Source organism: Sus scrofa, chromosome 7, assembly GCF_000003025.6.
Source record: "Sus scrofa isolate TJ Tabasco breed Duroc chromosome 7, Sscrofa11.1, whole genome shotgun sequence".
NCBI classification, from domain to species: domain Eukaryota; kingdom Metazoa; phylum Chordata; class Mammalia; order Artiodactyla; family Suidae; genus Sus; species Sus scrofa.
Genome location: NC_010449.5, coordinates 43,886,671 through 43,912,617, shown reverse-complemented (window position 1 = coordinate 43,912,617; position 25,947 = coordinate 43,886,671). Strand labels below are relative to the sequence as shown.

Sequence of the window (25,947 nt, the reverse complement as noted above, 5' to 3'; positions counted from 1 at the left end):
TGGATACTAGTCGGGTTTGTTAACTGCTGAGCCACAATGGGAGCTCCCAGTATCACACTGTTCATTCTGGTTGAAAAAACTGAAACAGTTTATTATTAATTTTGACTGGAATTCATGTTTAAAGTTTATGTAATAAACTTGTGTTTTGGACTTAATTTGTCTGCTTGTTTTCTTTTAAAATCCCTTTTTTTTTTTTTGCTTTTTTTTTAGGACCACACTTGCAGCACATGGAGGTTCCCAGGCTAGGGGTCTAACCAGAGCTACAGCTGCTGGCCTACACCACAGCCACTGCAACACAAAATCCGAGGTGCGTCTGTGACCTACACCAGAGCTTAGGGTAACGCCGGATCCTTAACCCACTGAGCAAGGCCAGGGATCGAACCTACCTCCTCGTGGATCCTAGTGGGGTTCGTTAACCACTGAGTCATGATGGGAACTCCTGGAAATTTTTTTTATTAAAATGCTTTCATTAGCAATCAGTTTTCCTGTTGAACATGAAGTTCCTTAGAAAAATGAACTATTTATCCTTTCATTCCCAGAATCTCAAAATGTCTGGCATTTTATAGTGCAGTTGCCATAAAAGCATTGTATGTACTATCATGCTGGGTGCTAGATTGCAAAATTCATGCAGTTGTGCAGTTTACATGTTTGATTATTCCATGTACCTTTAGCAGCTAGAAGAGGGATTGGTTCATATTAATACTTCAATACGTATTTATTGAATGCCTGTATGCATTCATGCGATAAAACCAACAAGTTACTTTTCTTTGCTGGGCCATAGGATCACTTTTGCTTTCAGTGATTTTGCTCTTTGATCATGACTCCACTGAATCATGCAGCTAATCTTTGCAGCTCATTCCAAATGTGGACATTTAAGACTGGTGAGTTTCATAGATGACGTTGTCTGGATTATAAACTAGAAACACATCCACAGGCATGACTTGTAGTCTTCACAGGCTCTAGATTTGTTCTGATGATTATGTGTTCATGCCCCTTGTCTGCTATAAATTCCTGAATCTCTTGTAAGCATTTTCCTTTAGCTGACTTCCTCATAGAGCATATCTTCCCGTGCGGTGTTGTTTAAAGGCAAGAGCGCACTATACAGCCAAATATCTCATTCTCATCAGAGCGCTGAATTTTACACACTGTGTGAATCGGGGTAAGTTATATATACCTTTAAGTGTCAGTTTAGTTATCTGAAAAGTGAGATTAATGACAAACGACTATTTAACAGCATTCTCTTAATGTTAAATAAGAGGAAATGTGCAGCCTTATCTTAACACCCTCTATTGTAATTATAATGCAAAAGTTAATGTTGGTTTCCACGACTTTAGGAAAGGGATTAATAAATATACTACACAAATATATTATTTATTCGTATCATTCTCATGAACTTCCTGCAGCAGGGCTAGAAAGAAACTATTTTCATGCAGAGCCAATTACCATGTGGTTATATAGATCATAAACTGCCAAAGCAGGCAACTTTTATTTCACAAACTGTATGACCCTGCTTCTAAAGCAATCAGCCAGTCCTACAGAAACAGACAATGGCCCTCTGTCTCTTTTATAACTGAAGGCAGGCAAGTTTCAAATTTTACCCTGGAAGTTAGCAGTCATTTCATGGATTGTCATAAACCAGCTAAGTGTTTATATGATTCTGTTTACCTAATCCATTTTATCATATTTGTCCATTTATCTACACAGGTGCCACTAGTATTTTTTTAATTACCACGGCATCATAGTAGGTCTTGATATCCGATAGTATAAATCCTTCAGCTTTGTTCGACTTCAATATTTCATCAATGTTGAATCAAGCTTTAGAAGAAAACAACTCTGTGAGTCATGACTTAAGATAGACACACACATACAAGCAGTAACAATAAAGAGAGAAGGATACACAGGACGTATTTGAATAAAGAACTTTTATCACAAAAGGCACAATTAAGGGAGTTCCCATAGTGGCTCAGTGGTTAACGAATCCGTCTAGGAACCATGAGGTTGCAGGTTCGATCCCTGGCCTCGCTCAGTGGGTTAAGGATCTGGTGTTGTGGTGAGCTGTGGTGTAGGCTGCAGACATGGCTTGGATCCCGAGTTGCTGTGGCTCTGGTGTAGGCCGCTGGCTACAGCTCCGATTGGACCCCTAGCCTGGGAAGCTCCATATGCCGCGGGAGCGGCTCTAGAAATGGCAAAAAAAAAAGACCAAAAAAAAAAGGCACAATTAAGGGAATTCAGAAAATAAGACACAGACTAAAAGGAATGATTTGCAATACATATATTTGGACAAATACTTTATATCAAGAACATATAGAGAATTCCTACAAACCAATGAGAAAGAGGCAGTCAACCTAATTAAAAGAGCGGCAAAAAATTTGACGGAGACTTCACAAAAGATAGCATAGAGTGGCTGATAAACATATAAAAATATGCTCAGCCTATTCTCAAGAGGAGGTGATGACACAAGTGCGTAAATAGCAGGAGGCGAGGATCATTTGCAACTATTTTAAGTATCTCACTTCTAGAAATCATTTTTTTTAATGAACTTCAAAGTAGAAACAAATTAAGAAATATGAATAGGTAATTTTTTTCAAAGAAGAAATTTAAATATCTGATGCATGTATAAAAATGTACAATAATCCTAATCATTAAAGGGATGCTAATTAAAACAGCAATGGGATAACAATTTTTGCCTATCAGATTGATTTACAATGTTCTTTTAAATATCAAGTATAGGTAAAAATATATAGAAAGTAGCAAACATATAATACTAGTGGGAGTGTAAATTAGCATTTATTTTGGAGTTTAATTTGAGAGTACTTCAGTGTATAATATAAATTTATTGTCTAGCAATTTTACAATGAAAGACTTGTACTAAGAGAAATTATAAAAGCATAAAAATATTTAATAAATGATGCTCTCTTTATGTTAAAAACATATGCTCAGTATCATTAGACAAATACAAATTATAAACTATGATGAAATACCATTACATGAACATAGTGGATAATTTAAAAAAAAAAAGAAAGAACTGAGAGTACCAGGTATGCATGAGGATATGAAGCTGGTAAAAGTATTAAAGCATACTTTTCTATACCTTGGGAAAAAAATATATAAATATATATACTTATATATATTTATATATATATATATATATTTTTTTTGTCTTTCTGTCTTTTCTAGGGCTGCACCCAGGGCATGTGGAGGTTCCCAGGTTAGGAGTCTAATCGGAGCTGTAGCCACCAGCCAACGCCAGAGCCACAGAAACGCCAGATGCGAGCCACATCTGCGACCTACACCACAACTCAGGGCAACACCAGATCCTTAACCCACTGAGCGAGGCCAGGGATTGAACCCGCAACCTCATGGTTCCTAGTCAGATTCGTTAACCACTGAACTCTGCACCTTGGAAAAACATTTAAGAACACCTACTGAAAGAAAACATATATATAGCATATGACCCAATAGTGCCACTTCTGGGTATATGTCCAAAAAATTAAATAATAATGTGTACCAAAATATGTGTGGATAAAATGTCCGTAGAATTTTTATTCATAATAGCTCTAAGCTTAAAACAAACCAAATATTCATTAATAATAGAATGAGTAAATAAATAATATTGTCTGCTTACCACCCAGCTATTAGCAAAATTAAACTTCTTTATAGGCAATATGAATGAATCTCATAGGTACAATATTAAGTGAAAAATCTTAGGTTCTAAAAATATATATTCTGGAATTCCCTCATGGCTAAGCAGGTTAAGGATCTGGTATTGTCACTGCTGTGGTTCAGGTCACTGCTGTGGAGTGGGTTAAATCCCTGGCTTAGGAACATGCATGCTGCAGACGCATCCAAAGAAAACAGACAAACACATAGATACATAAATACATAAACAAACAAAATAAATATATTCTGCTTGTATAAGCTTTCAAAGCCAACAAAACTAAGCTAGAATTATGGAAATCAGAATGATTTTTACTCCAAAGAGTTACTGACTGGAAGGGGAACCAGGGACCTTCTTGGGTGCTAGAATTATTATATTTACATTGTTTTGGGGGGGGTACACAAACATTTGCATATTTACAAATTTATCAACCTGTACACTTAAGATTTATATACTTTACTAAATGTAAGTTGTAGAAAATCACAAATTCAATGAGGCAAAGAAGATAAAAAGGATGAATGATTCAATCCTTGTAGAATTTATTCTTATGAATTCTTTGATTAAGGGAAGGAACTGTTCTTCCTGTAAGTGCTTTCTGAGAAGGTCATGGTCTAACAATTTACTCCACATGAGAGAATGTGTTCCCAAGGGCACTAGTGGGAAGTACTCAGTGCTCCCGTCAGCCTTTCCCCAGGTTTTTGGTCTCTCCTCCTACTTAATATCAACTTGCAAATATCCAAGTTCTGTTTACAAATTAATAAGACATACAATCCGAAACAGAAATGTAGGGAAAATTAATTTTTTTTATCTTTTTAGGGCCACAACCGTGGCAAGTGGAAGCTCCTTAGGCTAGGAGTCCAATTGGAGCCACACCATAGCAACTCAGGATCCGAGCCATGTCTGTAACCTACACTACAGCTCACAGCAACTGCTGGCTCCTTAACCCACTGAGCAAGGCCAGGGATCGAACCCACACCCTCATGGATACTAGTCCGGTCTGTTACCACTGAGCCACCACAGGAACTCTGGGAAAATTAAGTTTAATAGTCTGTGTATCAAGTTTCTAGTATTATTATCTGCAAGTACTTTAAGAGTTTGGGCTGAAAATTGCCTCTTGCTTATGAAACAACTGTGGTAAGTAGAGGTTGATGTTAAAGTTAATGAGGTGATATTTCAGCTGCTTCTGTAATGCTTGTGTTTACAAAAGCTGCCTTTATCTGAGTACAAGCAACTATAATTCCTTAGTTAAAGTGGCCTCCTTCAGGAGTTCCCTTGTAGTTCAGGGGGTTAAGTATTTAAGGATCTGGCGTTGTCACTGCAGCAGTTCGGGTCATTGCTGTGGCAATGGGTTTGATTCCTGGCCCAGGAACTTCTCTATGCTGTGGTTGCAGCTAGAAAAGAAAAGAAAGAACAATAGCAGTTAACTCTAAAGAGTTGGTTGTGTCATGCCATCTGTATCTCCAGCATCATGGATTTCATTCTCAGCAAAAATAAGTTGTTTTCAGAGAACCTGTGGATTTATCAGTGTCATAGATAATAGGAGAACCTAGAGTAAAACACCGCTATTTTAACTCCAGAATCAGTATGACTTTTATTATACCCCATGTATTGATTGATTCTGTGTGTCTAAAATAGTCAATTATTTCAACTGTAGAAAATTTAATTTATTTAATAAACTTTTATTAACATGTGTCAAGTACACTTAGAAGTAAAATTAGATTTGCATCATCTTAAAAGAAAAAAGTGCAAAGATTTCAACTGATTTTCAATTCTGAAGCTCAAACCTTATGATAACACATGAAAGAAAATCATTAAAATGGCTGGCTGTTTTTGTTAAAATATTCATGATAACATTATTTATAGAGGAAAATATGAATAACTTAAAATCAAACCTTAGTCAAAAATCTTAAGTTAATTACAAATCATTCATGTTATCAAAACAACACTCATAATAAATATATAATAACAATACAAATTCTGGGAAAAGAGGATATAATTTTTTGTATAAATTATGTGTTTATGCATCTATCTAAGTATTGAATTTGTACATAAGAAAAAAAGACTTGAAAGGCAAAATCTAAATTGTCAGTAATATTTATTTGGTGTGAAATAGGAAATTTTGGGGGGTATTTCTTAAGCATTTTGTAACAGCTTTTTTGAGGTAGAATTGAAGTACATGCTGGTATATACCTAGGAAAACATCATAACAACTAAGATAATAAATATACACAACCTCTTCCCAAAATTTTCCCTCAGAAAATGCAAGAGAAGTAGACAGCCTCATAATGGGTATTAACTTGAATAATGTTCTCTTCAGTGAATAGAGAAAAAGATACAGATACAGATCTGTAGATACAGCGAAGGGGGTATAAATATGAATATATGTGTGTACATCAACCTACTATAGCTAAGTAGCTTTTTTATTTTATTTTTTCTTCAACTAACTCAGGGGGAAAAGTCTCTACATTACTGGGTTTTTTGAGGATTAAGTAAGAGAATAGGATGCATATTTCTCCAACTGTGTTACCATATTACTGTATCTCAAGGTTTCAGGGGATTTGACATTTTGGAGGGGAAAAGTGAGGAAGGGAAAGAAGGGGTGAAAAAAAGAGTGATACAGGAATTTTTCCATGTGTTTGTTCCCTGAAAGATTTGATGTACAGAATTCCCCTCATATCAAACATGTTTGGCAGCGTGTGGGGGAATCTCGAGAGTGATGGCTAACTGCATCCTGTGTATTATTCTGCAGAAATCTCTTAACCTGCTCTTCGAAAGTCTTCTTTAAAATGAGAACCCAGGCGTTAGCCTTTTCTGCTTTCCACTTGGCAAAATGGATTCAGAAATAAGTTTGGCAGATGGTGAAATAAAGTACCAACCAAATTTAATATGTGCCTATTAATAGCCTAGCATCAGCAACCTATATCAAATGGAAATAAAAGAGAGGGTGTATTAGCTCTGATTTGCTCAACTCACAATGACAGCCATTCCTAGCAGAGGGATCCGACTTTACACAACTTCTGCAGGTCATGTGCCATAAATCACTTGTACCATGATCACACCTCCATGCTATAGGCAGCAGAGAATTCAAATCTAATCTTGTTGTGTTCCTATGCTAGTTCCCTGTTGCTACTGTAACAAATTCCTATAAACTCAGAACCTTAAAACAGCATACATTTATTATTTTTCAGTCTGGAGGTCAGAAGTCCAAATGGGTCTCACTGAGCTAAAACCAAGGTTCAGCAGGAAGACTGCAGGAACGAATCCATTTCCTCATCCTTTCCTGCTTTTAGGGGTTGCCCTTATTCTTTGGCTCCTGGTCCCTTCCTCTATCTTCAAAGTCATTCATGACTAGTTGAGTCTTTTTCATAATCCATCACTGACGCTGCATCTTTCTTCAACGGCTAAGTATCCTTGTGATTACCTTGAGTTCACATTAGTGATCCAGGACAATCTCCCTACTTTAAAGTCAGCTGATTAGCAGCTTGAATTTCATCTGCTATCTTAATTCTCTTTTGTCACGTAATATAACGTATTCAAAGGTTCCAGGGATTAAGACATTAAGTGCATTATTCTTCCCATCCCAGTGCTCTTTCTCTCTTGGTCCTAATGACAAACATATTAAACCTTGTTCTGATCCTGCAGGTCTCTTCTTGCAGAAAATGCAACTATGTGTAAAAGTGTTTCCAAAAAAAAAAAAAAAGGCTTATTACAAAACATTATCCCAGGAGTGGACAATAGCCTAAACTTATGTTACTTTCCTTTTCAGGGATGACAATGAAACGCTTCTTGTTTTTGGCTGTTGCTTCTGGCTTCCTGCCTGTTTTGATTGTACAAGTATGTGAAGATTGTGTTTTAAAATTACTTTCAAAAAGAGGATAAGAGCTAATCCTTTAGTAAAACTCACTTTGTTACAGGCACTGTTGTGAGGATTCTGTGCCCATTAGTCATCTAATTCTTACCACAGCCCTACTAGGCCAGTGCTATTCTTCATCCCATATTACAGAGAAAGAAACCAAAGCAGCAGGAGGTGAAGTCATGTGCCTGAGGTCAATTAATGAGGAAATGACAGAGCCTGAAGTTAAACTTAAGCAGTTTGGCTCCATGGCCCCATGCCTATGTCACTATAACCTGTCTAAATAATACCAAACAAAGCTAAAAATATAGGGCAGGAATTACTTCTTTACAAACTATCCATCCATTTTCCATAGTAAAATGGAAAAGATATTACATTTTAGTTTTTAACCCAGAAAAAGTAAGTCTTTCATCAACATCCCAATTGAGCTCTATGATTTACGACTATAACAAGAATTTAACACATCTAAATTCAATATAAAATGGATGATGTCAACAGTAAGGAGAGAAATGTGGGGAACTGCTAGCAATGGAGTTAATATATGAGGCCTGAATCTCATTGTTTATTAAAAACAGGCTTTTTAATAAATTAAAAATATTCATGCAACAGAAACAAAACATGAAATCATACAATAAGAAATGTCACTACTATTTTATGGACATCCAATAATATGCCCCTCTAAATAACCTCAATGATAGGAAGAAGATATTATAATTTTAATGTGTCTGAAATATCTTTTGAGGAGCTGAAATTCAATAGCTTTGGTATAGAACATGAGTTTTTTATACATGTACATATATATACGAGATGTATATATATATATATATATGCTAGATAGGAGAAGTCAAAAGCAGAAGCAGGAGGCACTTAATTTCATAAATGAAAGAAAATTGACATGCATTAGATTATTGGGGCTGCTGGTTGGGGTCTTATCACTCCTATCTCTTCCCCAAAGAGAAACCATGTGGAGTTCTTAGCCAATAACCACAAATTGTCCAGTAAGCAGGAGGTAGAGCCTTGAATATTTCTCTTCCCTTCCCTCTGAAAACTGCCCACTGTAATCCCCCAGTATGGAGGGCCAATCTTCACACTTCATAGCAAGGAAAAGCCAAGCTGAACCAAAGCTACCATTCTGGAGGGACAGGACAAAGGCTGAGAGAAAGCTACACTTGCCTTTAAGACTTAGGTTTACTAGGCTGGTCTAGGCCTCTTCGTTTAAGTTCTGGGAGACAACCTGGCCCAAATTGCCACCTGAAAGAAAGGAGATGGTATTACAATTAAAATCCCAGATAAAAAAGTAGACAGGTAAAACCCCTCCTATTCAAGGGGAGCAGTGCCTGATTCATTTACTAAGATTGCAAAGGAAATAATACGAAACGTTTAAAGACATTGGTAAAACACATGTTTATGTTCTAGAAATAGGTAATTATTGGGATATTTGCAATTTTATAGACAGTTGCCTCAAAAAATTACAGCTTAAGAATTTTAAATGAAAACCAGAAGACAAATTAAGTCCCAAACACAAGTTTATTATATAAACTTTAAACATGAATTCCAGTCAAAATTAATAATAAGCTGTTCCAGTTTTTCCAATGAGAACAAACAGTGCGATACTGGGAGCTCCCATTGTGGCTCAGCAGTTAACAAACCCGACTAGTATCCATGAGGACTTTAGTTTGATCCCTGGCCTCGCTCAGTGGGTTAAGGGTCCAGCATTATCATGAGCTGTGATGTAGGTCACACATGCAGCTTGAATCTGGTGTTGCTGTGGCTATGATATAGGCCGGCAGCTGCAGTTCTGATTAGACCCCTAACTTGGGAACTTCCATATGCCACCGGCACAGCCCTAAAAAGAAAAAAGAAAAAAAAGTGTAATCCTTTCTTTTAAATTTCTTTCCAACTTTACTGGAATGCTAGGCATCTAATTGGACAGAAAATGCTTTTTACTGAGATATAAAATTTTCCATGAGAATCTGAGATAGACATTTACACAAAAGGGTCTTCAGAGGAAAAGTATAGGCAGCTGCAATTGGATAAGTTGATCTAATCTTGTCTGGGGTAATTAAAGACCTGTCTGGTAATTAGGAGATGCTAGATCTGAGATCTGAAGGATAAACTGTCATCCCTTGGTTGAGTAAGCTGAAAGCATATAGTAACAAAGGGACAGGCTTAGGCAAACACCTGGAGGCAGGATGGAAGCTGGCACAATAGAATAACTGAAAGAAAACCATGGAGACTAATGCAGAGAAAAGTAGGGAAGCGTGTCCTAAATAGTGACTGAGAAGCCAGCAGGGTCTTTAAGGGACTTGTAAAGATTTAGTTCTTCTTTCTGAGACACGTAAACTCTTGAAGACTTTTAACTGGAAGGTAACCCTCTTGAGTCCTGTGTGTTGAAATGTGTACTCTGGTTGATGACTGGAGAATGGGTCGTGGAAGGTTGAATGGGGGGGTAAGGACAATGTAGAGGCGAAGGGCATGGGGTGATGCTGGGAGGGCACTATCAGGCCAGGAGGTACCACAGTTGGTCCAGGTAAAGGAAGAGAAGTCTGAGAGGTTGGAGAAAAATGAAGAGACAGTGGTGTTCCTCACACCAAGAGAAAGATTATTTCTACGTTAAGAACTTAGACCAAGGAGTCAACTGCCACTGGACCAAACAGGATGAAGACATCAAAAAATACTGAATTTAGGAGTTCCAACTAGGAATCCAACTAGGAATCATGAGGTTGTGGGTTTGATCCCTGGCCTTGCTCAGTGGATTAAGGATCCAGAGTTGCCATGAGCTATGGTGCAGGTCACAGATGCAGCTTGGATCCTGTGTGGCTGTGGCTGTGGTGTAAGCTGGCAGCTACAGATCCAATTCGACCCCTAGCCTGGGAACCTCCATGTGCTGTAGGTACAGCCCTAAAAAGCAAAAAAAAAAAAAAAAAAAAAAAAAAAGAATTTAGGAGTTCCCATTGTTTCGAAGCAGAAACAAATCTATTATTAATGAGGATGTGGGTTCAATCCATGGCCTCGCTCAGTGGGCAGGGGATCTGGCATTGCCTTGAGCTATGGTGTAGGTCGCAGACTCAGCTTGGATCCCAAGGTGCTGTGGCTATGTGTAGGCCTGAGCTGTAGCTCCGATTCCATCCCTAGTCTGGGAACTTCCACATGCTGCTGTGGGTACAGCCCTAAAAGAATTCTATATAAATATAAATATAATTTACAAATTGAGCTTGTCAATGACCTTAACAGAAGCTGTTTCAAAGCAGAAGATCTCAACTTCAGCACTACTGACATTTTGTATGGGATAATTCTTCTGTTTTGTTTTTTTTTTTTTTCCTTTGGCTTTTTAGGACCACACTGTGGCATATAGAAGTTCCCAGGCTAGGGGTCAATTCAAAGCTGTAGCCACAGGTCTACACCAACAGCCATGGAAACACTGGATCCTTAACTTACTGAGTGACATGAGAGATCGAACCCAAGTCTTCAGGGATACTAATCAGGTTCATTAGCTACTGAGCCATGACAGGAACTCCTGTATGGGATGATTCTTTGTCAGGGGGTTTTATAGAATGTCAAGCAGAATCACTGGCCACTGGCCACAAAATGGCAGGGTATTCTCCCCAAACCCAGTCATGACCACCAAAAATTTCTGTAGACATTGCCTGATGCTTGGGCTGGAGATTGGGCGGGGGGTGGGGGTGGGGGTGCCATAGCACTCCTGGTATAGAATCATTGTTTTGGTGGAATAAATGGGGGAAGGGGAATGCAAGACGATGGGAAATAATAGACAGCCAGTACCAGCAACCTTTTCAGGAATTTTGATGGAGAAGGAAAGCAGAGAGAAAGAACAGTGATTGAATGGAAAAGTAAGATAAGATAAGATATTGTTTAAGTTATAAGCAACTTGATCATGAGTGAATACCAATGGGAAGGACCAAGCAAAAAAATGGTTGAAGATAAAATGGAAAGATAAATAATGTGAATAAAGGTGGAAGAAAAAGGACTAAATACCATTGGTGGAGAAATGAGCTTTCATTATTTTTTTCCATGCCCATGGCATGGAAAAGTTCCAGGGCCAGGAATTGAACTGGCACCACAGCAACTACCTGAGCAACTGCAGTGACAATGCTGGATCCTTGACCTCCTGTGCCATGACCCGTGATTCTTTTTTAAAAAAAAAATTTTGAGGAAGAACTTTTGAAAGAATGACTTTTTTTTAATTATTTGAGGAACCCCCATATATTCCCCCACATACTACTTTTCATAGTGGTTTTATGAATTTACATACCTACCAACAGTGATGTACCTAGATTCCTTTTTCTCCACGTCCTTGCCTACACTTGGAATCTTTTGTGTTTTGTTGTTGTTGTTTGTTTTTGTTTTTGTTTGTTTCTGTTTTCATTTTGTTTTGTTTTGTCTTTTTAGGGTGGCAATCATGCCATATGGAGGTTCCCAGCCTGGGGGTTGAATCAAAGCTACAGCTGCTGGCCTGCACCACAGCCACAGCAATGCTGGATCCAAGCCAAGTCTGCAACCTACACCACAGCTCATGGCAATGCCAGATCCTTAACCAAATGAGCAAGGCAGGAGATCAAACCCACATCCTGGTGGATACTAGTCAGATTCGTTTCTATTGAGCCACAAGGGATATTCCTCATTTTGGTTTTGATTCGTATTTCCCTTATGATTAGTGAGAGTGAGCAACTTTTCATGTTCTTATTGGCTATTTTGTATGTCTCCTTTGGAAAAATGCCTGTTCAGGTCCTTTGCGTATTTTTTTTTTTTTTTTTTTGTCTTTTTGCCTTTTCTAGGGCCGCTCCTGCAACATATGGAGGTTCCCAGGCTAGGGGTCGAATTGGAACTGTAGCCACCAGCCTACGCCAGAGCCACAGCAACGTCTGCGAGCTACACCACAGCTCACGGCATCGCCGGATCCTTAACCCACTGAGCAAGGCCAGGAATTGAACCCACAACCTCATGGTTCCTAGTCGGATTTGTTAACCACTGAGCCACAACGGAAACTCCTCCTTTGTGTATTTTTAAAACAGGCTATTTGTTTTGTTTGGCTTTTGGTTTTGCTATTGGGTTATATGAGTTCCTTACATACCTTGGCTATTAACCCCTTATCAAATATATGCTTTGAAATATTTTCTTTCATTCTGTAATTGGCCTTTTTATTTTGTTGATTGTTTCCTTTGCTGGGCAGAAGCTTTTTATTTTGATGTAATCCCACTTGTTTACTTTTGCTTTTTTTTTTAACATATGTTTACCAAAACAAATGTCAAGGAGCTTTTTAACCTGTGTTTTCTTCTGGGAGTTTTATGATTTCAGGTCTTCCATTTAAGTTTTAATCCATCTTGAGTTGATTTTTATTTGCAGTGTAGGATAAGGGCCAAATTTCATTATTTTGCATGTGGATATCTAGTTTTAAACATGCCAAGAGTATATATCTTAGGTTAAGTTCTTTTACCACATACATAAAATAATATCAATAGTTGTAATAAGAAGTTGGTAGGAAACTTTGGGAGGTGATGGATATGCTTAAGGTCTTGATGGTGACAATGGTTTCACAAAGGTATACTTATTCCCAAACTCGTTAAGTTGCGTACATTTTATAGACACACACACACACACACACACACACACACACACACACACACGGTTTTTTACACGTCAATGATACCTCAATAAAATGGTAATAGCAACAACAACAATCAGAAAGTATGACTCTTCTTTCGTGCCATGAAAGAGAAGTAGGAAAGAATGACAACAGATATAGGCAGATTGATAGACTCAGCAAGAGAAGTTGAAGAAGCTGCCCCCTGGTAGCTTGTCTTTACTGAAGGAATTAGAACATATCGTCATCTATTGAGAGAGGAGATATTCCTGAGTTTGAGTATGTAAGTTCTACAATATCACTGAGGAGAGAGACAAAGTGAATTAGCCAGATAAATGAATAGAATTGATGAGAAGTGAGGGACAATTTGAGATCAAACATCCTAACTTTGTATACCAATACATGTCATTCTGAGTGACGTTTTTCTGCCCGCACTCAGCTGACTTAGCGCAGGCAGGGGAATTTTGGCCCCATCCAAAGTTGGAGGTGTTCCTAAATGGAGGCGGGTAGGCAAAGGGTTCAATATTTTAGCAAGAGAGTTGTTGACGTAGGAGAACATGGATAGAAAAGGAAGAAAAGACAAGAGAAAGCAAACAGAGAACATAAAGAATGCTCTGGAAGGTGAAATTATGTTGAAAATAGCCAAAGGAAATCCTGGTCAGGCAGGAAGATGCTGGACAAGGTGAATTGGAAGGTCTGGTGTTTTGGAGCCATCATCAGATATTGGCTGGGACGGTCACCGTGGGAAACGAAACAAGGTTGAAGGAGAGGTGTAAGAGATGGAGAGTTCAAGGGCCTGAGATATCAGATGGTTGAGTTGTTCATGTGGATGTTGAAGGCCCTCCAGCTGGCCACAGAACCTGGGGTGGACAAGATGAATTGGTTCCGGAGACCCAATTTCTATAAATGAGAGGAATTGAGAGGAAAGCCGTGATAGGAGAGTAAATGTTTAGGGATGAAATGGTAGAGCTAAATGGCGTGCGTTTCACTGGAGCAGGGTACTTTAGAGGCAAGGTGAGTTATCAGCTGGATATCGTAAGGGGATTCTTGTGGACTCCCAACATCCCCTCAAGTCTAGACCAGGCTACCCCCAGTATGATGGGAAAATGTCACCTCATAAGTGAGCTTCTGAGGACATGATGTCAGGGGATAGTCTCTAGAGGAGTCTACGGATTTCATCTTCACATTTTCTCCCAATACCCTTAAACTGTTGATGTAAAATAAAAGATAATAATTACTTATTGATAAGCAATAAGATCCTGCTGTATAGCATTGGGAACTCTATATAGTCACTTATGATGGAGCATGGTGGAGGATAATGTGAGAAAAATGTATACATGTATGTTTGACTGGGTCACATTGCTGTACAATGGAAAATTGACAGAACACTATAAACCAGCTATAATGGAAAAAAAATAAACGTCCTTAAAAAAGAAAAGAAAAATAATTACTTCTCTATTTGAGCAAGGTATGGTGCTGGAACCTACCCATTCAGAAACTGTGTTGAGTGTCCTATAGTAGTTTAGGAATAAATAGATGCCACTCCAATTATACTCTATAAGTCTTGTCACTATAAAAAAAAAAAGGATGAAATGCATGTGCTATATCACACACATGCACACACACATAGAAGTTGTTCTTCAAAAGATTAATGCTAACCTAAAATATTTAAGGCCATTTGTTGTTCTTCCTAGTAAGTAGCAGAATAAAAGGTAAACTAATTAATTAATTAAAAGAGTAGTCAGAAAGTCTACATTGCAGTTGATTTGAATTCTATTTTATATATATACAAACTGATATAAATATCGATGTTTTCTCATAGAAATAAGACAAAGATATAAATCTGAGTTGAAGACACTAGAGTCTTTGTACTTAATAATGAATCTTTTAGATTCTCCCAGGCACATAATTACCCGTAAACAATATTCAAGTGCAAGTGGTTTATTTGGGAAGCAAAGTAGTTTATTTGTAGGAAATGGGGTAGAAGATGAGCCAAGGAAAGGAAGCCAGTCAGTAAAAGGTGTAATAATATCAAAGCATCTTCCACCATGGTTCATATTGCCCAATAAAAATACTTCAACAAGGCCCAAAGTGCCAATCATAAATCTGAAAACAACCCAATCATGGAATATCCAGTGCACTATGCTAGAGATTTGTGTGATGTCAGACTAATTATATTATTATTATACATTACTATGACTCAAAACTAGCTTTGGAGAAATGTAAACTGATATACTGAGATTTCTTAGATTTTAAAATTCTGTTAATAATTGTGTATTCAACATAAAGTATAAATTCATGTCCCAAAGTCTACGAGTAATATATTATGCATTACAAATTCCACTTCAAAGAAATAAGACTAATTAATTGTTTTCTGGTAACAGGCAAAACCAGCTCAAGTTCCATATAAAACACTCCTTACAGAATTGGCCACAGTCCAGGAAGAAATAGTTACTGTACATAACACTTTCAGGAGAGGAGTATCTCCACCGGCCAGCAACATGCTGAAAATGGTAAGATTAATCAAACAGCAGCAACAATGATGCCAATAATAGTAATGCTGTCTCCTGAGATGGTATGACCTTCTGTTTGCTTTCACGATATGAAAAGTTTGGTCTTTCTGACTCACTTCACTTAGTATGAGAGTCTCTAAGTCAGAAAGAGAAAGAGAAATACCATAGGACATCCCTTATATCTGGAATCTAATATACAGCACAGATGAACCTTTCCACAGAAAAGAAAATCACAGACTTGGAGTGCAGACTTGTGGTTGCCTAGGGGAAGGGGAAAGAGTGGGATGGACTAGGTAGGAGTTTGGGGTTGATAGATGCAAACTCTTGCCTTTGGAATGGATAAACGATGCTGTATAGCACTGGAAACTGTATCTGGTCACTTATGAGGGAGGGTGATACTATGAGAAAAAAATGTATATATGTATGTGAGACCAGATCACCTTGCCGTAGAGTAGAAAGTTGACTGAACACTGTAAACCAGCTATGATGGAAAAAATAAAAATCATTTTTAAAAAAAGGAACAAGAGAAAAAAATAAGTTTGGTCTTCACAAACTATCATGCAGCAGCAGAAGAAACAGAAGCCTAGAGAAGATAAGTAATTTTCCCAAATTCATAGAGTTAGTAAATGACGGAGCCACCATTCCGATGCAGAAAGTATAATTTCATTCTTAATGTACCTTGGGACAGTGCTTCTCAAACTTGAGTGTACTTAAGAATCATGGGAGTTCCCTGGGGGACTAGCAGTTACAGATGCATGTTATCACTGTGGCTCAGGTTCAATCCCTGGCCCTAGAACTTCCATATGCTACAGGTACAGACAAAAAAAAAAAAAGAAGAAAAATCAGCTGAAGAACTTTGTAAAGCACAGGGGGTCCCTGGGCCCGTCTCTCTGAGATCTGATTCAGGAGGTCCGGGCTGGAGACCACGCCAAGCTGCCATCTGATGCTGATGCTGCCAGTTGGTATCATCAATGTAGCAACTTGGTTTAACAGGTTAGAGAGGCATTTCACAGCTGTCTTTATTGGGCAGTAGCCCAGAAGCTAAGACCTCTGAGAATCAGGAGGTCCAAGTTCTAAGCCAGGTGGTGCAGCCAGAAAAACAAATATTGGCAAATATATTTCCCAGTTCCCTTGCAACCCATAAGGGAAAAGGGGAATTGTCTTTCCACTCTGAACCTGCTGTGTGAGCAGACTAGATGCTCTAAACCAAAGCGAAACAAATTTAGGGAATGGTCAAGTGTATCAGATGATTAGCCTCACACGTATTATCTCCCAGAAGTAGCACTCAGCTTTTAGGGATCCTAAGCCTGACTTTTTAACCCCAGATTAGCCTAGAGCAACAATAGAAATAGTGCAGGTTCTGGAAAATGATTCTAAGACACCCCTTCACCTCTTCATGCAAATGACAAAGAGTGAATAGAAAGATGATTTTGAAAATGTATCTCTTGGTCATCTTAGAATCTAAAACGAGAAAAGCCAATGGCCAACATAGCTGTTCTTGCATTGGGAGTGTTGTAGCTGACATGCATATTATGCTTATGGTGATTGACAGGTACTCTTTTAGAACCTTATTGCATTTGTCCATTTAATTTTCTCAATTACTCTGTGATATAGATAATACAGTCATCTCTATTTTACAGATGGCGAATCTGAACCTTAGAGAAATTAGGTAGCTCATCCAAAGTCCCAAGTACTGGATAAGTACAGATCCAAACACAAAAGGTCAGCTCCAGGCACCTGCTCTTAACTATTTACCTCCCTTAGGACAAAGAGGGTTCAAAACTCTTGGTTTCCAGGTGAACAAACAAGAGGAGGTAGTAAAAAAGTTATAAAGCGAACAGAAAATATACTCTCTGATTTCAGAGACTTTTTATTGTAGATTCAAAATGAATACAAAGAGAACAATAAATAATATGAGAAAAACATGAGAATAAATATATAAACATAATGTGAATATATATGAACAGATATGAACATAATATGAGAATGAATATATTCAACAAGATGTGAGAGGTCAATAAGATGATAAATTAAGTGCACCAGTAAAACTGAGTAACATTTTTTTTTGTCTTTTTTTTTTTTTTTTTGCTATTTCTTTGGGCCACTTCTGCGGCATATGGAGGTTCCCAGGCTAGGGGTCGAATCGGAGCTCTAGCCACCAGCCTACGCCAGAGCCACAGCACCGCGGGATCCAAGCCGCATCTGCAACCTACACCACAGCTCACAGCAACGCCGGATTGTTAACCCACTGAGCAAGGGCAGGGACCGAACCCGCAACCTCATGGTTCCTAGTCGGATTCATTAACCACTGCGCCACAACAGGAACTCCCTGAGTAACATTTTAAAGGGAATATGGGAGTTGAGCTTTCCCATAAATAATGCCTAGGACATGGATAGAAAGGAACTGATAGAATTAAAGCAGGGCTCTCAAGTCAATCACAACGGCAAGGCAGAGATTACCCAAAAATGAAAAAAAAAAAATCTGTACCTATACCTAGGATTAGAATTTTGTTTAAATAGAACCACTTATTAAAGCCAGAATTCATAACTTTATTGCCATAACCATGAATGCTTCCTTTGGATTTTAATTATGGATGTTATCACAGAAAAATCAATGTGTTACCAGCCTTAATAAGAGGTAATATGCTGACGAGCTTCCTCAAAGAGGTCTGAACAACAGATTGTTGGTAATGGGTATGGCAGGTGGCTTACACTATAAGACATCAGACTTTGAGATGGGGGTTAGCACACAGGATGCTTTTGGGGGCACAATCTCCAGATTGACACTGATGTGTGGAAGTCAAAAGAGACAGAGCATAGGCCATACACAGAAGCTGGATTGTGATGTGGTCACAAAAAAGGCCTCATCTAATCCCACAGGAAGCTGTAAAACTAGGACAGCTCAGTACAACCTTGTACCGAGTTGGAGGGAGGTCGCATGGCATTTTGAGTTACTGCTTCTCCTTGCTGTCAGAGATGGGAGGCCCCATGGAAGTGAGTATGCTCATGACTGAGGACAATTTTCAGAGAGGACAGTAGAGCTGTCTGTGGGCAGGACTCTTAGCTTAAGAAGAAACATGTGCTTCAGTTCAGAAAGTGACCTGGGTGTAGGTCGTCCATCATGGCACGCGTGACAAGCGATTAGCAGTAAGTTAGCTGGATAAGTTCCAGTCCTCATCATTTGGTAACCTGGTCATAACAGGCAAGATTTTATATTAGCGAGTGAGAGGAACGTATCCCCGTTGCCAGGAGATACTGTGCCCTAATGGGATGTGTTGTGTCATTTCTACCCCTTCAATTAAAGTGTATTTTTATTTTATTTTATGTATATTTTTTCATAGTTTAACCATTCATTTTGGGGGGCTTTTAGATTGTTTCTCAACTTTCCACTGTTATAAATAATGCAGCAAGGCAGAATGGTAACAAATGCAGTATTTTATATTCATTTTTGGCTGTGCCTATGGCGTGCGGAAATTCCTGGGCCAGGGATCGAAACTGCATCCCAGCAGTGTGACAACACTAGCTCCTTAACCCTTAGGCCACTAGGGAAGTCCTCTATTCCTTTGATTAAATGTATCTGTCACTGAAATACATCTTTTCTTGCATGAGACAATCAAACTCTGAAAGCCACATTTCTACTTTAACCCCAGTTAATGAGTTACTTAGTTAACCTCACAAGTTAATAAATTCAACAACCTGAGGGATAATTCCATAAAACTGACACAGATGACAGCCTATCTATATAGGAGTTAAACTTTTTTAATGTCAGGAAAAATATGGAAAATCTAAGTTAGGACATCATCCAAAAGCTATTCTTATAAGTAGCAGAATGATTTATATAAAAGCCTGTAGTGAATAAGAAATACCACAACTTTTGTTGGTAATAATGTGTTCCCTGCAAATACTGGGACAGTCTTTTAAGTGAATGTACACAATGTGAGGATGAAAAAGTAGCTAGGAGAACATTCGTCACTAGTGATGTAGACTTTCTGCTTTTTATCTGACCTGGAGAAAAACCCACCAAAATGTTTCAACTTAACACCATTGATGTACATCAAGAGTTTGGAGCACACACTCCAGAACCAGAAGAACCTTGATTCTGTTATCTTTTGGCCATTGGATTTTTTTTTTTTGCATTAAAAAAAATTTTATTTATTTTACCATGTTTCTTCAAATTCTATTATACAGCAAAGTAACCCAATTTTTTATTAAAGTATATTTGATTTACCATGTTTCTTCAAATTCTATTATACAGCAAAGTGACCCAATCACACACATTTCCCTGTGCTGTACAGTAGGGCCCCACTGCCCATTGCCACTGGATCTTATTGGTTGTATTATCCTGGACAATTATGCAACATCTTTGTGCCTCAGTTTCCTGATTTGTGAATGGGGATACAATAACAATACTTCCCTTGTAGAACTGCTGTGAGGAAAGATAAGAGAATATACATATAGCATTGGTAACAGACCCCAGCATGTAATATTGGCTATGCTTGGCTATTATTATTCATAATTTAGGGGTAGATGTGTGACACTATACTTGATTCTCCTCGTAGCAATATTTATTGATTGAGCATATGGCATAAGATTTATCATATCACAGTTGCATTGCATGGATAGGACATTGATACTTTGGAACAAATGATACAAATGATGGGGCCCGTTTTACCGATGAAAACACCTGAGATTCAAAGAGATTAAATAAGGTGTCAGAGGCAAAACTGTGAATAAACAATAGGATGCATTTCTAACCCTGGTCTGTTTTACTGGAAGCATTTACTTAAACTCTGACATTTCTTTCTTTCTTTTTTTTTTTTTTTTTTTGTCTTTTTGCCATTTCTAGGGCCGCTCCCGCGGCATATGGAGGTTCCTAGGCTAGGGGTCCAATCGGAGCTGTAGCCTCCGGCCTACGCCAGAGCCACAGCAACGTGGGATCCGAGCCGCGTCTGCAACCTACACAGCTCATGGCAACGCTGGATCTTTAACCCACTGAGCAAGGACAGGGACCGAACCCGCCCCGCAACCTCATGGTTCCCAGTCGGATTCATTAACCACTGCGCCACGACGTGAACTCCAACTCTGACATTTCTAAATGAAAGCTACATCTGAACATTAGCACCAAATTTTGATTTTGTACATTCAGTTGCTAAGACAATGGATTGAAAGATTTTTCCTTCCTCTTCCAACCAAAGTATTTAAGAGAGGGGCTTAAAAAAAAAAAAAAAAAAAAGAGAAGCTGTTATCTAAATTGTTAGCTTATACAATTAAGGATATTGTTAGCCTTGGATTTTTAGAAACAATAAACTAGACTCGTATCAGAGGAATGTTAATCAGGCCGTGTACTTGTATTTCACTCTTCCACTGTAGAACTGGAGCGAAGAAGCTGCACAAAATGCCAGAATGTTGTCAAAGGATTGTGAATTCGTAGAGAGCAATGCGCTTAAGAGGAGAATTACAAGTAGGTATATGGTGCACTTTTCTGCTCCAAAGTCCTCAGGGATGGTTAAGTCACCTGGTACGGGTAAGTTAAGGCATCCAGCCTCTATTTACATCCGCCCCATTAGAGTGAATTGTGGACCACTGCACGCTTTCATTATTATTAATTTTGAAATTTGGATATTCAAATGTTCAAATTCCTGACTCTGATCACCAAATGAAAAGAATCCAAGCTCTCAGAATTGTAGAACAGTTGAATAGTAGGAGGGTGACCTGACGGAAAGCTGTATGGCTAGAAGGTTTCCGCTCTCAGTGGTTATTTCAGCTACTCAGGATACTATCATGGGGCTACCTTTAGCTTTGGAACACTAATGTGGCTGAGAGGTGAGTCACATTCAAGTCTATTGAGCTGGCTATAAGAACAATTTTAAATGCTCAAAAATGAGTCCATCTCATGGCATATATATTAGGTGGATCACGGCTAGTTTCCAGAAAAGCAGTTAGTACCTCCTACACAAACAGACACAAGTAACACTTATAAGGTACTTGCCTATTACAAATATTTTTAAATTCTAATGAAACTTCCATATTTACAGATTATTGGGCATCTCTGCCTGACACTGTTAAGCACTGAATTAGCAGTGTGAGTTTCCCCTGCTATATTAACAGATTATTGGGCATCTTTACCCAATGTGGTTAAACTGTGAATTAGCAATGTGGATCTTCCCTGCCACAGGGAAAGGCAGTTTATTCCCAAATACCATGTTTGATCAAGAGCCCACAACACAAGAGGACGGCCAAATGAGCAAATGTTTGCTCCAAGTCTTTGCATGATGAATACCCCTGTGTGGCCACGTTCAAAGCATGGGCCCTGTTATAACTCACAGGTTATTCTGCTTGGTTTCACCCTTCTCCAACAGCTGGGACATGGCAGAGACTGAACTGTTGGTTGATCTGATTTCTAAGCTTGCCGATCATCTCCTCTTGTCAAATTCTTAGCAAACCTGAGCACCATGGGTTTATTCATTGATAAGAAAGAAAATCCTTAGCAGCAGTACAGCTGAGTTTGTCTCCTCTTATAAAACATTGCTTGCATGACCAGGGAAACATTTGTAAAATAAAAGTGAGGGAAGGATCCTTGCAAAGGATTTCCAAAGTGTGTAGATTATGACCTAGCCCTTTTCCCTCCTTTCAGATACTTTTTGTGGAGAAAATAGGTATTTGACAACTGATCCAGTCTCATGGTCAAATGTCATCAGAATCTGGTACAGTGAGTTCAAATATTTCAAGTATGGGGAATGGACGTTAACAGACGATGATGTAACAGTTGAGCATTACACTCAGGTAAACTCTGTACCGGTTAAGTGATTATAGGCATGTGTGGAAAATAGGTGAATGAGAACTACGGAAAATCATTCATTTTGGCAAACTTACACTCTGAGTTCCTCTTATAATTTGGAACATGTGAAAATAGAATTTCCCCAAGGGACAGCTTAGAGAAGATGCATAACTTCTTAGTTTCCTTTCTTACATATTTGATTCTCAGATTAACAAAATCATAAAACATCAATGTCATTAATAAATTACCTCTGTAATATTTGTAAAGAATGAAACAAATAGTACCCTATAATACAGAGAATTCCCTGCTTTCCAGTTTATTTTCATAGTGGTAAATATACATTTATATCAATATTAAATATTTACATATATTAAATATATAAAATGTTATATATATTGCTATTTTAACTGTTTTTAAGCTCTGTAACAGTAATATTCAGTGGCATTAACTGCATTCCAATTGTCACACAACTATGAACACCATCCATCTCCAAAATTTTTCATCAATTTCATATACTTGGAGTCATAAAATATTTGTCTTTTTGGTCTGCCTTATTTCATGTAGCGCAATATCTGTTCATCCATGTTGTAGCATTGTCAGAATTTCATTCCTTTCTAAGACTGAATAGTATTCCACCTGTTGTTTATCCATTCAACCATAGATGGGTACTTAGGTTGTGTCCACAGTTTTGCCACTGAGAATAATACTGCTATGGACATTAGTGTACAAATATGTGCTCATGTTCTGCTTTCCATTCTTTTGAGTATATACCCAGAAGTGGAATTGCTAAAGCATACGGTCGTTCTATGTTTTACTGAGGAACCGAAGTCCTGCCTTCCACAACAGCATTTTACATTCCCAATAGCAATAAAATTTCCAATTTCTTTACATCCACACTGTATTGGTCTGCCCAGGCTGCCATAACAAAATAACAAAACCTGAGTAGGTTAAACGATAGAAATTTATTTTCTCTCATTTCTGGAGGCTGGAAATCTGTGAACTTTGTGAGCATGGTCAGTTTCTGTGAGAGTTCTCTTTCTGGCTTATAGATGGCCACTTCTTTACTATGTCCTCACGTGGATGTTCCTGTGGGCATCCCTGCATAAAGAGCAAGAACTAGAGCGAGAACCAGAGAGAGGAGAGAAAGAGGGAGAAGGAGCGAGAGAGAGGGCACTCTGGTGCCTAAACTGAGCGTGCATATGTATGTGTTTTAAACACATGGGGATCTTTATATTTCTAGGACTTCCTGATAAGCCATGCTCAAATCATCTTAAGCACCTGTGTGTTTCTTTTCTTTCTTTCTTTCTTTTTTTTTTTTTTTTTTTTGGATGAAGGAGAAAAAAGATAGCTTTATTGCTTTGCCAGGCAAAAGGGAGCCACACAGGCTAATGCCTTAAAGACTGTGCCCCCATAGGTGTTTATTTTCAATCATGGATAAGAATATTCATGTTATAATCATTTAGCAAAATGCCAAATTATTAATAAAAATAAATGTATTATCTTTACAGATTGTTTGGGCTACTTCTTACCTCATTGGCTGTGGCCTAGCGTCATGTGGTAAAGGAAAGTCAGCTCATTATCTCTACATCTGTCACTATTGTCATGAGTATGTATTATACAGAGCTTGGTTTCACATAAATTTTAGAAATATATTTCCTTTGCACAATGGAGTTGCTAAAACATTATAAAACTCAAATCAGTATTTCTTTCCAGTTAAGCAGAACCTTAGGGAAAAAATGTCATTTAGCCAATACCTAAAACACTACACACACATATTTTTATTTCTATATTTTTCTAAATAAATCTATATCCCATCAATGTAATGTGCAAATTCAGAACTATTAGTGTGTGTCTTGCTATATGTGTTATTGCTTTTTCTAGTGACATTAGTTAAGAGAAACAAATTTGGGCTAGCTTAAGAAAAAAAAAAGATAATTATTTCAACAATGTAAGAGCATTTTTAGAATGCAAGGGCAGAAATGAAGTGGAGTATTAAGAATGAACAGACAGAAAAAGCTATGTGTTCTTGTATTTAGCACGTTGGTATTGGCATATGTATTTTCTTTAGAAATGAAATCTACATGTTATCGAAAATATGAGCATCAGTTCCAAGAACAGATAGATAATCAGTTAATGGCAGTTGTAATCCTTTGCCCCATCAACTGTGGGTATGAAGCAAGAGCAACTTCAGAAAAGAGTCTTTACCACAAGATTCCACAGAGACCTAGTTGTGTGGTTTGTGTGGTGCACAGAAGTAGGGGTTGTTCTAACCTGGAGAGAGTCCCCCATGAATTTACCGTAAATACCAGTTTAAATATTACTCTGCAAAGGAACGTTGTTGACTGGTCCACATGTCTCCTTCAGCCATCTGGGCTTGATTGTTCAGTACACAAGTCTTTCCTCCATACAATGAGCCCCAAGCATGGTATTTAATCCCTGTCTTCCAGGTGCGTAGCACAATAAAATACATTCAGTCTGAATCAATAAAAATTATTTACCTGATAATAAGGTACCATATTGACACTTCAAGTGAGGCCTCCAACATCACTATAGATTCAATAGATGTAACATATTCATCTAATAACTCTGTGCGAGCTATTTCCTGGTCTTATCATGTCTTCATTTCCGTGCTTAAAATTTGTTGTGATTTTTTTTATCTATGCAATTTGTATTGAAGATTGTAAGGTCTCCTTGTGTTTATAATGCATCAATGGTCCTTTGCAGGAGCTCATGGTCAGTCAGTGGTAAACTTCTAACACAAAAAACAAAAGTGGAGGAGTTCCCCTCCTGGCTCAATCATTAGTGAACCTGACCAGTATCCATGAGGATGTGGGTTCTACCCCTGGCCTTGCTCAATGGGTTAAGGATCTGGCATTGTTGTGAGCTGTGGTGTAGGTCACAGATGCAGCTTTGTTCCTACATTGCTGTGGCTGTGGTGTAGCCCAGCAGCTACAGCTCGGATTAGACCCCTATAGCCTGGACACCTCCATATGCCATGGGTGTGGCCCTCAAAAGACTAAAAAAAAAAAAAAAGTGGAACACATGGAGTTGAGATAGAAGAATTTACTCAGCCAAAGATTAAGCCACGTGGCTGACAAAATCCTTACTGAGTTAAGAAAACTTTCTTTTATAAAGTGAAATTTGAACAGTTCATTCAAGGAGAAAACATATCAGATAAAATGTTGTTTCAACCAGAATGTTGTTTCAACCAGAACATTTACTTGATTTTTAAGTGACATTAAGTGAAAATCAGACATAATCCCCATTGTTTTCTTAGATATCTGCAGGGAGGATTGTTTCTTTGAAATTTTAATTTGGCTCAAAACAAGGAATCCTTATTTATTCTCTCTCCCTAAACTTAAACATTTTAGATTCATCCATGCTGTGGTACTTTCACTTTTTGGGGGGGGGGCATTTTAGCAGAACTTTTTTTTTTAATTTGAGTTGATTTATAGTGTTGAGTCAATTTCTGCTGTACAGCAAATTGATCCCATCATACATTCTTTTTCTCATAGTATTTTCCATCATGCTCTATCCCAGGAG

General features: G+C 38.1%; 1 protein-coding gene across 4 annotated transcripts in view; it reads left to right on the top strand.

Annotated features, from left to right (window-relative positions):
* The window catches only part of CRISP1 (cysteine rich secretory protein 1), a 28,342-nt gene continuing 3,135 nt past the window's right edge, over positions 741-25,947 (top strand). Inside the window, exons 1-6 of one of the 4 annotated variants that reach the window (XM_021098286.1) lie at positions 741-881; positions 7,425-7,492; positions 15,498-15,626; positions 20,997-21,150; positions 22,261-22,409; positions 23,913-24,010. In XM_021098286.1, the coding sequence (XP_020953945.1) occupies positions 818-881; positions 7,425-7,492; positions 15,498-15,626; positions 20,997-21,150; positions 22,261-22,409; positions 23,913-24,010 (662 nt within the window). In that variant the 5' untranslated portion in view covers positions 741-817. 4 annotated transcript variants of the gene reach the window in all.